Raw genomic sequence first — 17,283 nt, forward strand, 5'->3', positions numbered from 1 at the left:
TCCTGGATAAACTCTCCCTCATTAATATCCTCTCCCTGCCTCTCCCCACGAGCAGGCACTGAAGCTGGTGATGAGCCAAGGCCAGGATATAGCGTCTTTGCACTGTATTAGTCACACCCAGCTGTGGTCCTTGCACTGCCCCTCTTCCTCCAGTTACTGCAGGTCCCTTGGGTCAAGTAACTCCAGCAGGGTTTGGACCAGGACCGGGTGCCTCAAGGTATTGGGTGATGAGGCCTATGGGCTTTGTCACTCTGGGTGCACAAGGAGGCAAGTCACTATGATGAAACATTTTGTGCTAGAGGCTCATACCCAAATTTCTGCCCCAGACTTTGGAAGGCCTGGGGCTGGAAGGATCCTCTCCAGGCCTAGTCAATCACAGTGTGAAGTTCTGGAAACTTTTTTTTTTTTTTTAATTTATAGTTTTTTTTTCTTTTTAAATTAATTTATTTATTATTTTACTTTACAATATTGTATTGGTTTTGCCATACATTGACATGAATCAGCCATGGGTGTACATGTGTTCCCCATCCTGAACCCCCCTCCCACTTCCCTCCCCATCCCATCCCTCTGGGTCATCCCAGTGCACCAGCCCTGAGCACCCTGTCTCATACATTGAACCTGGACTGGTGATTCGTTTCACTTATGATAATTTACATGTTTCAATGCCATTCTCCCATGTCATCCCACCCTTGCCCTCTCCCACAGAGTCCAAAAGACTGTTCAATACATCTGTGTCTCTTTTGCTGTCTCGAATACAGGGTTATCGTTACCATCTTTCTAAATTCCATATATATGCGTTAGTATGCTATATTGGTGTTTTTCTTTCTGGCTTACTTCACTCTGTATAATAGGCTCCAGTTTCATCCACTTCATTAGAACTGATTCAAATGTATTCTTTTTAATGGCCGAGTAATATTTCATTGCATATATGTACCACAGCTTTCTTATCCATTCATCTGCTGATGGACATCTAGGTTGCTTCCATGTCCTGGCTTTTTTTTTATATAGTTTTTAAAAAATTATTTATTTTATTAGAGCCTAATTGCTTTACAATGTCGTATTGATTCCTGTTGTACAACAAAGTGAATCAGCTATATGTATACATTTATCCCCTCCCTCTCGGACCTACCTCCACCCCTCTCCCCCATCCTATCTATCTAGGCCACCACAGAGCACCGCGTTGAGTTTCCTGTGCCTTATAGCAGGTTCCCATGAACTATCTATTTTAGATATGGTAGTACATATATGTAAATCCTAATCCCCCAATTTGTTCCACCCTCCCCTTCCCCCGACCCCGTGTCTGCAGGTCTATCCTCTTATGTCAGCATCTCTATTCCTGCCCTGGAAATAGGTTCATCTGTACCATTTTCCCTGGGGCATATACTCTGAGAAAACCATAATTCAAAATGACATGTGTGCCCCAATGTTCACTGTAGCACTATTTATAATAGCAGGACCTGGAAACACCCTAAATGTGCATCGACAGATGAATGGAGAAATGAGATGTGATACATGCATACAACAGAATATTACTCAGCCATAAAAAGGAACAAAACTGGTCATTTGTAGAGATGTGGATGGACCTAAAATCTGTCATACAGAGTGAAGTAAGTCAGAAAGAGAAAAACAAGTATCATATACTAATGCATATATGCTTTTTGTTTTTAAAAATGTCCCCACATGATTCTGAAGTGCAGCCAGTTTTGAAAATGCCTTATCCAAAACCACCATCATTGCTGCCCTTTACCCCATTTATAGATGAGAAACTAGTCAGCAGAGGGAATCTGCCTTGGTCCCAAGCTGCTCAGTGGCAGGATTGGGAGTCCTGCCACATCCCTGGAGGAGCCCCAGGCCAGCACCCCCTCACACTCCCTGGCTGCTACGCCCTGAGGGCTGAGCATAGAAGGCAGGTTGACCCAGGAGGGGAGAGGCTGTGTTACCTGTTGCCCTGTATGACAGCCTCCAGCCCCGGTTCTCCCCCGAGTTGTCACTGCGGAATAGGATCTGTACGCTGTGGCTCTGGGTATTGATGGGTTCTGGGGCTTTCTCTCCACAGTAGGGCCCCAGAACTTTTGGACCAGCTTTAATCTGTGAGGGGCGAGATAGAAAAAAAGCAGGGTCACACCTGAGTGGCAGTGACTGCTTCTGGGATCATCTCTACTCTGCACCCTGGGTTTTCTGGAAGCTTCCATGTGAGTCCATGGTGTTCACTCACATTCTTAGTGGGCATTACCATTCACCAAAGGGTTCCATCTCCACACTCCCATTCACAAATTACAATCACCTTGGAAGTGGACAAGGTAGGTTGAGTATCCTTGTCTCAGAGATAAACATATTATGGTTCAGAGAGGGGCAGAGCCCTGTCCAGATGCACAGGACAGAAAAGGCCCCTGCTCGCAAGGACCCTGCAGTCTAGTCGGGGCAGACTAATAGATAATAAAAAAAAAAAAAATAATTACCAGCTGTGGTAAGTATCGCAAAAATAATCAGGATGATATACATATACATATATAATATAAATGTATGCTCTGTTTATAATTTAAGTAGTAAAATCTATGGAGTCTATGTAATTCATCATTAAGATAATAGATGTTGTTTAGTTGCTAAGTCATGTTCAACTCTTTTGTGACCCCATGCACTGCCGCCCACCAGTCTCCTCTGTCCATGGAATTTTCCAGGCAAGAATACTGGAGTGGGTTGCCATTTCCTTCTCTAGGGGATTTTCCCTACCCAGGGATCGAAACCCTGTCTCCTGCACATGTCTCCTGAATTGCAGGTAGATTCTTTACCACTGTACGACCAGGGAAGCTTCAGTATAACAGATAATAATTTTAAATAGGTATTTAGAAAAGGCCTCTTCATGGAAGTAACGTTGGATTTGAAACATGTAGGATGAGTAGGAGCTTGTCATTTGGAGAGGAGGGGAGGATAGTTTCCAGGCAGGGAAAGCAATGTATATAAAGGTTGAGGCCAAAAGTAGGAAAGAGCCTGGTAAGAATCAAGAGCAGGAAGGAAGCCAGTGAGGCTGGAGGAGAGGGAATGCTTTGGCTTGAGGATGGGACGGCAGCCATGGGCCATACTGTGTTGAAGAATTCATGTTTATTCCAAGTACAATCTTGATATAACCTGGCTTTTATAAAATTTACCCTGGATGCTAGAAAAGAACATATCATGCACAGCAAGAGTGGATGGCAGAAAACCCTCCAGGTAGCTTTGCAGCTGACCAGAGAGAGCAGGGTTTGGACTCAGGTAGAGGCAGCGGAGATGGAGAGAAGGAAGAGGCACTCTGGACTGGTCCAGATTTCCAGCCCCCAGGCCTGGGTCCTGCCTCTGCTTTAACTCTTTCTCCTTCCTCCTCTGAGGACCAGTACATCTTAACTCTCATTTGATGACTTCTATAATCCTGGGTGCATCTTCATCTTGTCACCCTTACTGTGGTGAGGGGGGACAGTGAATACCCTAGAGGTTACCTGCCTAAGGATAAGCTCTTAACATAGCTCCTGGGATATAATGTATGGTAGACAGAGTTCTGAGCCTTCCTTGTGGCTCAGGTGGTAAAGAATCTGCCTGCAATGTGGAAGACCCGGGTTCCATCCCTGGGTTGGAAAGATCTCCTGGAGGAGGAAACCCACTCCAGTATTCTTGCCTGGAAAAATTCCATGGGTAGAGGAGCCTGGTGGACTACAGTCCACCAGAGTCGGACACGACTAAGTGACTAACACACACGGACAGAGTTCTAAGATGTTCCCCATGATCTTCACCCTGGTGTCACTTCATGATGATGTTATGTTACCTGGCAGAAGGGATTTTGCAGGTGGGGCAAAGGGCTGGTTTGGGATCAGGGAAGTTCCCTAGACTGGGTCCAATTAAGGTGGTAGATGTTATTTTAAATAATTACTTTTTAGGAAACCACCTGCTTGGCCCCCTATCCTGGAAGAAGGTAGAGAATGTCAATTTTCCCAATTTAGCCAAGATTTGTCAGCATCCCCGGGGCCTGTGGCCACTGTTGTCTTACCTTGATGTAGTCATAGGGGCAGGACACCTCAGGATGGTCCTCAATGTCAAAAATGTCCTCAAACTGCAGGCTGATCATGAAACCCTCCTCTAGCTCAATGGTGTAGAGGCATTCAGAGCTCTTGGGGTAAGGGTTGGGGAAGTCGGGGCTGGTGATCACGCCGGTCTGCTGGGTGAAGAGGTTGTCACTGCACTCCACTGCGGGAAACACATGGGAGCAAAGTGGTACACCACGCTCATGGCCACAGCCTCCCCTTTCTTATCTGCTATGGTACAATTTTCGCAGTGGTTCTGAGAGGCAAGTGGGGGAAGGAGTCACTGTCTCCATTTTACAGATGGGGAAACTGAAGTTCAGTAAGGGGAAGAGATTTACTCAAGGTCACACAACCAAGTAATTTGCAGGGTTAAGACTCAAAGGCAGTGAGTGTGATATGCCTTTTTGTCCAATTCTCCGATCTTGGTGTGGGGCATGACGGGTCTCAGATGAAAGGTATTGAGATGTGTGGTCAGGGGGAGGATCTTCTCTTTTGTGCTGCTCTCAGGACTCCATGAGATCTCTGCTCAAAGCCATTCTTGATCCCTCATTAACACAAGACCGTCACACATACCCTCGCTCTCTGGCCCCTGGCCTTGCTTTGTTTCTCTTCATGCTACTGACCACTGCTTGCCATTGTGAAATGTATTTCTCAGTGGATTTTCCTGCCCCCACAAAACTCCTAAGTTCCCTGAGCTCAGGGAGTCCACTCTGTTCCCCATCACAGCTGCAACCCAGCAACCAGTGTCTTGGATCCTGGCCATGGCTTAACCCTGCAAAGGTCCTGTTACATGCCACTGAACCATTGTCTTTGGATCTGGCATGTCAGTTTTTTCTGGTCATTTGTAAATGAGAAAACTGTGGCCCAGAAAGGGGGCATAGCTAACCCTAACGTCTCTCAGTTACAAGCTACAGAACAAGATTTAGAGTGGTCTCTGAATCCTTGTGCTTTAATATTCTACCCCAAGCATTTTCATGGGGATGACATTGCTCCTAGAGGGGCCAAAATTGGTTCTTAGAGAGGGGAAGTTGTTACTCTTTTTATGCATAACACACAGGCAGACATACAGTACATAAACATATATACAGGGTATTTGTGGTATTAAATTTCCTGGGTGAGACAATTAGGAAGAGAATGTTTAAAAAGGCTCTTGGTGGGGGCAGAAGCAAAAATGAAAAACAGGATTCAGAAACATTGCTCAGTCTTAGCCCCTCTGTGCTCAGCGCATGGTGGATACTCAATAAATACTTATTGAATGAAAACCACGGAAAACACAACCCTCTTCAAGAAAACTCCTGTATGTGCCTGCTTTATACTGATGGGTTTTATTTGGAAGTAGAAGATTTTGAAGGAGGAAGGAAAAGAAATCCTGTTTCTAGCATGCCCTCCCCCAACACTCCCTCACTCAGCTTCCGGGTGGTCTTTCTAGGACCCACACCCTTACCCCGCAGTCATACTGACCTACTGGCAATTCCCCAAACATTCCGAATCCTGTCACGCTTCTGAAGGTTTGCAGAAACTGTGCTCTCTGCCTGTCGTGCCCTCCTTTTCCTTGTCCTTTTTCCTTTATCAAGGGCATCATCTCTGGGAAGTGCTTGCTCACTTGGTACAGACTCAGGTCTGACTGGTGCCACACCCACACTTCGTTTACAACACTTTTACTACATTTCATCATTTGCCTATGTGGGTATTACCGGCTAGACAGGAGGTCCTCGTGGAAATGTCTGAGTCCTCCTATTTCTCCCTCCCCTCCTCAGCCTGGATACTATGGCAGAGAAGGCATGTGGATGAGAGGGGAAAGCATAGGGAGCAAGAAGGAAAGGGATGTTTTCTTGCTGTCTTATCTTTGCCCCTCTCCCCTTCTCTCACTTTCACTGGGTTCTCTCTATCACAATACAAAAGTGAGAGGCCAGGGAAGAGCAGAAAAACAGGAGCTGATGGGTAAAATCTAGTTCAGGGTTCAGGACTGGGAAACCTGGGTTTTCCCTTGACTCGGCCTGTTACTTACAGGAGGAGAGGAAATAGGGACTAAAGAGCAGAAAGCCCTGCTCCCCGGGAAGAAAGATGGTCCAGAGGCCAGGGCTTCTCAAATGCAGTTCTCTGAGAATCTGAACCTGACTTCCAGGCTGGTGGGCATTTCAGCATCTTTATCCTTGTGATCTGGTTTCATTTTTAACTGTTCCTACTGCCTGCCGGTCCTGCCTCTGAGCCTCCCCTCCTCTTAGTGGGAAGTCTGACTGCTCACGGTGATGCACGGCAGCGGTGCTGGGCCCCACCTCGGCACGTCCTGTTGTCCGTGTGGAGGATGTATCCGAAGCGACAGGAGCAGTAGTAGCCGCCGATGTAGTTGTGGCAGTAGTGGTCACAGGACAGCTCCTCGTCCTCCCGCTCTGTGCACTCGTCCACGTCTGCAGGGCGGGTAGAGCCTCTCACAACCCGTTCAAGCGCGATGGTGAGGAGAACAGCCAACGTTCACAGGGCACTTGCTGGGGCCACTCACTGTGTTGGGAGATACCTGCCTTCTCTCATGGAAGCCTCCCCTAAGCCTCCAGTGACAAATGAGGAAACTTGCCCAAGGTCACAGACAGCCTGGTCAGACCTGGGCACCCTGACTCGGGGTGGTGCCACTGTTCTCTGACAGTTGTGAGGACAGCAAGCAGGACGGTTATGACCCCCTTTTTATAGATGAGGCGACTGAGACTTAGAGCCATTAAAGAACTTGCTCCACATCACACACATAGTAAGTGGAGTCCTCTTTCAAATCAAGGTGGGCTGGCTCTAAAATCTGGGTTTTTAACCTCTTGTCCATGTTGCTTCTCTCTTTCTAAGTCTCTAAGTTGGGTCAAGCCATATCTTAGGCATTGGAAATATAAAGATAAAGAGATATATGTTCTCAACCCAATTTGAACACATATTTCTTCCCAAAAGATACAGGAATGGCCAAGAAGCTTACACATGAAAAGATATTCAGCATCACTAGGTGCCAGGAAAATGCAAATTAAAACCACAATGAAGTACCACTACATGCCCTCGGGAATGGTTAAATTTTTTTTTTTTTAATTGATAACATCAAATGTTGGTGAGGATATAGAGCAGCCAGAACTCTCATACATTGGTGGAGGGATACAAAGTGATGCAAACACTGTGGAAAAAGTCTGACAATTTCTTATAGAACTAAACGTACACCTACACTATGATTAAGCAATTTTGCTCCTAGATATTAATATATACCCCACAGAAGTGAAACATATGAAAACATATGTTTACAAAATGGCTTGTACAAAAAGGTTTGTGGAAATTTTATTAATGGGAGCCAAAAAATGGATAGAACCCAGGTGTCTGTCAATAGGAGAATGGATAAATAGATTATAGTATATTTATATAATGGAAAATTACTCTGCCAGGAAAAGAAACAGTTACTAATGAATTGGAACAACATAAATAAATATCAAAGACTTTATGCTGAGTAAAATATTTCTCATCTCCAAAATATAATCTGTATGTGTTCATTTATGTGAGGTTTTGCAAGAGGCAAAACTAATCTATGGTGGTGGAAAAAATCAGGACTGCTGTGGTGACCTCTAAGGAGGTAGGAGTGTGGTGTAATTGGAAAGGAGCATAAAGGAACTTTGGGGGTTAAGGGTAAAGCTCAACATCTTGCTAGGGATTTAGTCACAAATACAAATTTTTCAAAGCTTAACAATTGTACTTAAGATTTATGCATTTCATTGAATATATAGATTTTACATGAAAAGAAAAAAATGTGAATAGCTGTTGAACCCTAGATAAACAATATGCATGCTAAAGTATTTAGGAAGAAGAGTACTGATGTCTGCAATTTATTTTGAAATGTGTCAAAAAAGACGAATTGATGGATAGAGGATAGAAAGATGGATAGACGTGCGATAGACCAAATGCAATAAGACATTAATGGTAGAATTTATGTAGTAGGTGTTCATTTTAAAGAAGAGAGCACAAGGCACTTTTATTTTGAGAGAGAAAGGGAGACGTGGGGATGAGTCACCCACGTCTCCAACTTACCCACAGCCATGTAGTGGGCATCAAATCCTGTGAATCGCTCTTCATCGGAGAAATCTGACCGGAAAGTGATGGACATAAAGGAGCCGGGGGAGAGGACCACTTCCTGGCCAGGGGTTTGTTCTGTGTCCGTGGTCTCCCTGCCACAGAAGGTTGCCAAAACCTGGTCTTCAGTTTCTACCTTTAGGGTCAAAAAGAAAGGGAATAAGATGTGCAGCTTCCCAAATTAGCTTCTCTGCTGGTCTCAAGGAGAAAAGACAGAGGGGCTTCCCACAAGTGGACCAGGCAGCCTGGGAAGCCCAAAGAAAGAGGCTTAGGAATTCTGGAATTTGAGGAAAGACACCTTATAGGTTAAGCCAATGTGTCTGTCCTCTTCCCGTTTCATTCATTTTGTTTAGGTCCTTAAGCCAATGTGTCTGTCCAGTCCCTGTTTCATTCATTTTGTTTAGGTCCCTAAGCCAATGTGTCTGTCCAGTCCCTGTTTCATTCATTTTGTTTAGGTCCCTAAGCCAGTGTGTCTGTCCAGTCCCCGTTTCATTCATTTTGTTTAGGTCCATTAGAAGTAGCTTCACGTTAGTCCTGTTGGCAACAAAAATGGCTTATTTGTTAAAAAAAATTCAATGTTAAAATAAATTTTCATATTTAATAAAACAGCAGGGTTAGATTTAACAGATGGATTCTAGATACAACAGGAACTTACATTTCCAGGAAAAGAAACTTCATACACAATGTAAGTCATTCATGGAGAATTCAGTGTGTGCCAACCACAGAGCAAAGTGTGGGCTGGGGACGATGAGAGATGTGTAAGCCATTGAGCTGCGCATGCGGAAGGGCTTCCCAGGTCTCTCAGTAGTAAAGAACCCACCTGGCAATGCAGGAAACACAGGACACTTGGGTTCGATCCCTGGGTCAGGAGGATCCCCTGGAGTGGGAAATGGCAACCCACTCCAGTATTCTTTGTCTGGAAAATGCCATGGACAGAGGAGCCTGGCAGGCTACAGTTCATGGGGTCGCAAAAAGTCGGACACAACTAAGTGACTGAGCACGCACATGCCCATGGGGAAGCAGTGTTCAGATGGTAGAAAACAGACAGAGCTATCATACAGTGTGACAAGTGTCTTGTGAAGAATGTACTCAGAAGGAGGCAAAGGATCCCCATTGGAATATAAGCTAAGGGAAGGTGAGACTTTTAGTTAATTAATTATTTTTTTGGGTATATTTGAGCTTTATTTTTAAAATGATACATTATCTATATTAGAATTGGAATTTTTAAAAATGTAAATATGCTTTTTATTATTATTATTTTTTAATTGAAGTATGGTTTATTTACAATGTGTTAGTTTCAGGTGTAAAGTGATTCAGTTACACACACACACATATTCTTTTTCAGATTCTTTTCTTTACAGTTATATCTTCAGTGCATGGAATAGGACCTAGAATATAGCAGTTATCCAATAAATATTTGTCATCCAGAACTAAAACTGCAAGACCTATTCTGAGAACAATGAGAAGCCTGAAATTCTGTGGGGATTGTAGGAAAAGATATATTTGGAGGGATAGGTTGAAACTAGATTATTATTGACCTTGAATCACATAACAAGTGACTTGAAATCCCATGGACAGAGGAGCCTAGTGGGTTACAGTCCATGGGGTTGCAAAAGAGTCAGGCACAGCTGAGCGACTAAACAACAAAAAAGGGAAGTCACGTAATCAGAACTGTATTTAATAGGTAGTCTTACTAATACAGAAAATTGTTGGAATCATCCCAAAATCGTTGCAGTTTTTTAAGACTCAGCTGCAAAAATTGCCTATTTGCTAAAGAATTCCCTATTTTGCAAGAGCCAGGGGCCCTGGGTAGATTCAGAGACCCAAGGAGAGAGTCTAAACTGGTTGTCTAAAGCAGATTTTGTGTGCTTGGTTTGGGAAAGAGTGTTGTACCTGGCTGGTATATTTATATGACTACCATACTTTGCTTACCTACCACTCTGTCATTTATACCTATCTCGATCCTTTTAAAGAAGCATTTTTATCTGCATCCTCCAGATTGATGTTTTAGCCAAGATGCATGAGAAAAATCTGACCAAGAATGATGTCTGCTGCCTTTCACTCTTTAAAGGAAAGTTCTCAAAGGCTGCCTATCTCTAGTAGCTTCTAATGAATTCATTGTTTTGTTCATTAGCTTAGTATGTCAAAAGTATCTTGACATTTGACACTTCTGTTTTGAAACTAATGGTTTATTTATTTAAAATAAGTGGGAGCTTTAAAGGAAAATAATTTGCCCTGGCAACAAAACACGAGGACAATTAATCACTAACTTTGGGAACTGAAGTGTAAACAGAAGATGAGATCATGGCTTTGCTATGTTTTCCTCTTCTCTGCAGATACTAGCCAAACTCACACCAGCCTTATTGCTGTAGAGTGTTCCAGTCTGCACACAGCTGAAATGTCTCTTTCTCGAACATCTCAGCTGCTTTGTTGTTTTGATGATCTGAGTTTTCCAAGTAGCTGGAGTTTTACCTACGATTTTTTAAAAAATTGGGGTGTTTGTGTGTAATGCTTTTCAAAGTGCTTTATTCAAATCCTTGCTTTCTCAGGTAAAATATACTAATCCTTCTTGGTGATCCAAGGACAGTGTTATGAACATCAAGTTTCTTGGGGATATTGAGTTTTGTAATGTTGCTTGCCCTGCATTGAAAGCCCCCAGACTATAAAGCCTTTGCAATTCTTATGTCTTCTTTGTAGATTGGGTTTTATTTACTGTTTTTTTTTTTCTTTTTCAATGGCATAATATTTGTATATAACATATGCACATCCTCCTGTAAGTCATCTTTTTTTTTTTTTTTTGATAGTAAGAAATTTTAATTTATGTCTGGGTCATGACAGGTCAAAATATGAAACAGAACATATAAAATAAAGAATATAGCAACTAATTCTAAAAAGCATAATGAGGATGATTTAAAGGGTACATTTAGAACCCTGTATTCTTTTTTTTTTTTTTTAATTTTTTATTTATTTATTTTTTTGTCATACATTGATATGAATCATCAGCCCAGGTGGGATGCATGAGACAAATGCTCGGGCCTGGTGCACTGGGAAGACCCAGAGGAATCGGGTGGAGAGGGAGGTGGGAGGGGGGATCGGGATGGGGAATACGTGTAAATCTATGGCTGATTCATATCAATGTATTTACTGTTTTAAAATCAGGTAGAAACTCATTAAGCTGCTGTCATTCGAATTTAATGAGAATAAGACTAAATACATAAAGAGTGAGGGTCTGGGAGAAGGCTTCTTCTATGAGTAACCATATGAGCTGGAATGCACTATCTCGGTGACCTCTGCGTTAGAGGTCCTGTTAGAGGTCCTGACCCCTATTTCTGACTCCACCAAAAAGTGGTATATAGCTGACTCCTGTAGTGCTCAATTATCCACCTGGTAAACTAGGGGTTTGAACTAGCTGAGCTCTACGTTCTCTTCCAGTCCTGACATACTAGTATTCTAATAAGGCATTATATCCATACATTAAATAAACCAACTAGAGCAGGGGTCCCCAACCTCTGGGATCTTATTGCCTGATGATCTGAGGTGGAGATGATGTAATAAGAATAGAAACAAAGTGCACTGTTAATGTAATGCACTTGAATCATCCTGAAACCATCTCCCACCCTTGGTCTGTGGAAAAATTATCTTCCACAAAACCAGTCCCTGGTGTCATAAAAGTTGGGATTCATTGAACTAGAGAATGGTGAGGAGTTTCAACACAGAGATTGCTTCGTACTTAAGAACTTGTTTGTGGTCTATACCATATGCTCTATAAGTAATTACTAATGAAGAGTCAAGCCTTGAGCATCAACGCTTCTAGAAACAGCAGCCTCATTCCTTCTTTGTTATCCCCGAGGTCTCCAGGGTTCTATAGTACCTGTAGCATGAGACTTTCAAGTGAAACCAACCAGAGATCTTTCGGATCAGGGAGAGACCTAATGAAGGTCTATGATAAACAGCCTCCCTTCTTGTAACTTCCAGGCTTAAGGATACCTGAGTTTATGATGGCAGATAAACAATCCTCACCTGTAGACCCTCACTATTTCAGAGGACAGGTAAGCATGCCTCAGCTGAGACCCATGGGAAAATCTGAGTCTGATAGACCTTTAGAAGCTGGGAAGAGAAGGCCCCAGGGCCCTGGGAGTTCAGCCTGCAGCTCCAAATAGAGCCTGGAGGGAGGGACTTTTAAGAGCTGTTTCAATCCCCTCCTTCTAGAGGAAACTGAGGTCCAGAGAAGGGCAGTGACTTACTCAAGAGTAGAGAGATAACCACAAGCATTTCCTGATACCAGATTTGCTTTTGGAACAGTTGTGACCCTGGAGAAAGTAGCCCACCAATCCAGAGAGTGCAAGGCAAACAACACAGGCACTTTGCCAAACAACTTTTCTGGCTCAAGGGCCTCTTGAAACTTTATCTGGGGCGCATGGACTATCTCCCAGAGAGGATGTGGCTCAGTGACAGCTCTGGTCGTAACCTAAACAGAGGGGTCACTGGCCCTACTTAATATTTGCAGCCCTTGCTATGACTAAAATTCTACAAAACCCATTGACTTCTGAGTACAGATGGAGGATTGAGCCCTGGCTTCTGTTTGGACTGTCCCTGTACTAGGGTCATTGTATTAATATGATGGGGGGAAATACCTTATCAAAGGAAAACAAAAAATGCATAATAGTAGAAAACCATCTGGCTGGGGATCACAGAATCTTTTATTTTTCTACTTATTATAGGCAGCCGTGTCCTTTCAGCCGTGTCCTATTGTGATTTTCGGCACTAACATATGGATGCATGTCCTCAATTTACTTTCTTTCATCTCAACAAATATTTAAACACCAAGTTCTGTCCCCATTATAATATGAAGGATGCCAAAAACTACTAATTTGTTGCATGTGCTTAATAAGCAAGCCCCCTGCCTCTGGGAATATAAAATATAGTAGGAGAATAAGTACTCACATGTGTCTGTGTTAAGGAATTACCAGATTATAGTTATTGCAATGAAAGCTAGGAAGTTCCTGGGGTTATAAGATGGGAAAATATTGCATCCAGCTGAGAGGAGTCAGAAAACAGGAAGAAGAGAATGGCCTCTGATCTGGGACCAAAAGTTGAGCAGGATGTAGGCAGGTAGAAATCGTAGGTGGAGGGCTGGGAAGGGAGCAGTAAGGAGGACATCCAGGTAAGTAGCAAAGTTCTGAGGGCATTTGGAGTCTCAACCGCCCCTCCCTACCCACCACCACCTGATATAGGAAAGGGGTTCTGTTGAGGACAGGGAGCAGAGAAGAGAGCTGGAAGGAGGAGAAAGCAGAGTCTGCTTTCTGTAAGTTGTCTACCTTAGTAGAAACAGCACAAACCTCCTAGGCAAAGCTAAGGCAGGGCAGCAGAAAACTTGGTGAACTTTCTGCAAGAGGACAGCTATGGCTTCTTTCCACATGTCCATAAAATTATCTCATCAGAGACTATCAATACATTGACGTCCACCCAGTGACAAACTTGAAGCTGAGATGATTTCAGTGAATCAATCAAAACCATTATCTAGTGAGCGGTGGCTTCAGGTTCACTACAGCTTTCTGATTCCCCAGTTAGTGATGTCTTACGCTCCTTTAAGACACAAGGTGAACAAAAATGGCTGTCCACTACTATGTGATATCCCTTATATGTGGAATCTAAAAAATAATATGAATTGATGAATATAACAAAGAGGAAACAGACTCACAGATACACAGAACTAACCAGTGGGTACCTGTAGGGAGAGGGGAGGGTGGGGACAAGATAGGAGTAGGGGATTAAGAGGAAGGAGCTATTATGCATAAATAAGTAAGCTACAAGGATACATTGTATGACACAGGGAATATAGTTAATATTTAATGATAACTATAAGTGGAATTTAACTTTTAAAAATTGTGAATCACTATGTTGTACCTCTGTAACTTACATAATAATGTATAAACAAGGTTGAAGGCCAAAGAATTGATGCTTTTGAACTGTGGTGTTGGAGAAGACTCTTGAGAGGCCCTTGGACTGCAAGATATCAAACAAGTTAATCCTAAAGGAAATCAACTCTGAATATTCATTGGAAGGACTGATGCTGAAGCTGAAGCTGAAGCCCCAATACTTTGGCCACCTGATGTGAACAGCCAACTCATTGGAAAAGACCCTGATTCTGGGAAAGATTGAAAGAAGGAGGAGAACAGGGTGACAGAGGATGAGGTGGTTGGATGGCATCACCGATGCAATGGACATGAATTTGAGCAAGCTCCAGGAGATGGTGAACGACAGGGAAGCCTGAAGTGCTGCAGTTCTTGGGGTCGGAAAGAGTTGGACACAACTGAGTGACTGAACTACAACTGTATATCAATTTTACCTCAATTTTTTTTTTCCAAAAAGGCTGTCCTATAAGTCCAAATACTTTAGAGATTTGCTTGTCAGTGTTCCCAAGCTATATCCTTGAGCCCCTTTGACATCTTCTCTGGGCCCTTGAAGAACTGTTCAGGCTTAATTTAGGCAGATATTCAGAGAGTGTGCTGATTGCCTTCAGAGTCACATGGCTCCACTGACACTTTAATTTCAGACTTCTGGCCTCCAGAAATGTGACAGAAGAAATAGCTATATATTTATTTATTTATAAGGAAATGAATAAACCACTAGGTTAGTGGTAATTTATTATGACAGTCCTACAAATTGAAACTGCTCTGTAGATAGGTTTTCCTCATTTGTAAAATAGTGAAAACAATAGTATTTATAAATCATAGGACTTGGTGAACATATATGTAAACTATGTAGAGAGTCACCTGAAATATAGTCAGCACTCAGTAAATCGGAGAGAAAATCAGGAGCACTAAGATTGAGCCAACTGAGGTGACATCTTTCTGGACTCCCAGCTAAGTGGAGTGTGGGTAATTTCACACATTTGAAGAAGAATTAAGAGATTGAAACCATTCCTGGATGCCTTGTTTTCTGATTCCACTCCTTCATTCCTAACCTCACTGGAGCCAGCAACACAGACCTCTCTTTTTATGAGGCCCCCAGATCACAGGTTAATGGGGTGTGAAGGGAACCGAGGGAGTCCTCGACGCATGGCCTCCTCATCTGACAGGTGGCACCTTAGGTCTCTTTGACTCTCTATACTTTACAAGCTTCCTAATGGTCCTGGGAGGTGGGTGACATGGTGAAGATATTTTCCTAATTTTATAAGAGCGGACCAGAGTAATTTAAAGGATCTCTGACAGCTTTCATCCACAAGAGAATAATATTAAGTCCAGGAAGCTCCCCCTTACTTTCCTGGGTTTCAAAGGATTTCTCTAGGTGTGTGAATTTAGGCCAGTGTTTCAGTGACAGCCCTGGACCCAGAACTCCTGATTCCAGGGACTGGGCTAGGGGCAACAGCCTAATGATACTACTTTACTCAGCTGCCCAAACTGCAGTTAAAGATCGTGGAAGTGAAAGTCGCTCAGTTATGTCCGACTCTCTGTGACCCCATGAACTATACAGTTCATGGAATTCTCCAGGCTGGAATACTGGAGTGGATAAGCTTTCCCTTCTCCAGGGGATCTTCCCAACCCAGGGATCGAACCCAGGTCTCCCATACTACAAGCAGATTCTTTATAAGCTGAGCCATCAGGGAAGTCCAAAGACTATGAGAAGGAGCAAATTAAAAGTACCATATGTTAGACAAGAACCTGGGACTAAAAAAAAAAAAAAGAAGATGTGTGTATGTGTTGCATTTCAGAAGTTCTTGTAAGTCACGTAAGTAAAAATAGCACAGCTGGTGTGGTTAAGACTCAAGTTGGCCGTATTTGAAAGGGACTGTAGGTTGTTGCTTCAGTCCTGACCAAGTCATCTGGCTATAAAATAATAATGATAATAATAATTAGAGTACTACTAGTAGTGAGTGCTTAGTCCGTCACTTGTGTCCAACTGTTCGTGACTCTGTAGCCCAACAGGTTCCTCTGTCTATGGGATTATCCCAGCAAGAATACTGGAGTGGGTTACCATTTCCTCCTCCAGGGGATTTTCCTGACTCAGGGATCAAACCCACATCTTCTATGTCTCCTGCATTTCTAGGCAGATGCTTTACCTGCTGAGCTATTGGGGAAGCCCACTAGCAGTAATAGTAGTAGTAGGAATAGAAATAATCCACCCCCACTTTCCATATGGAATTTCCAGTTGACAGGGTATTTTCAGCCATCTTAGGTAGTCTTGTAGTGAATGCATTTCAGGTAGATAGTAGTTTCTGGACCAGACTGGCGATATGAATCTCCATATTCACATAGCCTAGGAGTAGTGGAGAAGCTCTATACAGTCAGCAAAAACAAGACCAGAGCTGACTGCGGCTCAGATCATGAACTCCTTATTGCCAAATTCAGACTTAAACTGAAGAAAACCACTAGACCATTCAGGTATGACCTAAATTAAATCCCTTATGACTATATAGTGGAAGCGAGAAATAGATTTAAGGGACTAGATCTGATAGACAGAGAGCCTGATGAACTATAGACAGGGGTTCGTGATGTTGCACAGGAGACAGGGATCAAGACCATCCCCATGGAAAAGATATGCAAAAAGGCAAGATGGTTGTCTGAGGAGGCCTTACAAATAGCTGTGAAAAGAAGAGAAGTGAAAAGCAAAGGAGAAAAGGAAAGATATTCCCATTTGAATGCAGAGTTCCAAAGAATAACCAGGAGAGATAAGAAAGCCTTCCTCAGCAATAACTGCAAAGAAATAGAGGAAAACAACAGAATGGGAAAGACTAGAGATCTCTTCTAGAAAATTAGAGATACGAAGGGAACATTTCATGCAAAGATGGGATCGATAAAGAATAGAAATGGTATGGACCTAACGGAAGCAGAAGATATTAAGAAGAGGTGGCAAGAATACACCGAAGAACTGTACAAAAAAGATCTTCATGACCCAGATAATCACAATGGTGTGATCACTCACCTAGAGCCAGACATCCTGGAATGTGAAGTCAAGTGGGCCTTAGAAAGCATCACTACGAACAAAGCTAGTGGAGGTGATGGAATTCCAGTTGAGCTACTACAAATCCTGAAAGATGATGCTGTGAAAGTGCTGCACTCAATATGCCAGCAAATTTGGAAAACTCAGCAGTGGCCACAGGACTGGAAAAGGTCAGTTTTCATTCCAATCCCAAAGAAAGACAATCCCA

At 43.0% G+C, this 17,283-nt stretch overlaps 1 protein-coding gene across 4 annotated transcripts in view; it reads right to left on the reverse strand.

Moving 5' to 3' along the window:
• Positions 1-17,283, reverse strand: part of MASP1 (MBL associated serine protease 1) — a 71,014-nt gene that overhangs the window by 33,425 nt on the left and 20,306 nt on the right. For all 4 annotated transcript variants that reach the window (XM_043874562.1, XM_043874561.1, XM_043874560.1 and 1 more), the window contains exons 3-6: positions 8,091-8,268; positions 6,326-6,457; positions 4,016-4,212; positions 1,941-2,088 (exon numbers count right to left, since the gene is read on the reverse strand). In XM_043874562.1, coding sequence (XP_043730497.1) covers positions 1,941-2,088; positions 4,016-4,212; positions 6,326-6,457; positions 8,091-8,268 — 655 coding nt within the window. The remainder of the gene's footprint in view (positions 1-1,940; positions 2,089-4,015; positions 4,213-6,325; positions 6,458-8,090; positions 8,269-17,283) is intronic.

Source organism: Cervus elaphus, chromosome 19 (genome assembly GCF_910594005.1).
Source record: "Cervus elaphus chromosome 19, mCerEla1.1, whole genome shotgun sequence".
In the NCBI taxonomy this organism is placed as follows: Eukaryota; Metazoa; Chordata; class Mammalia; order Artiodactyla; family Cervidae; genus Cervus; species Cervus elaphus.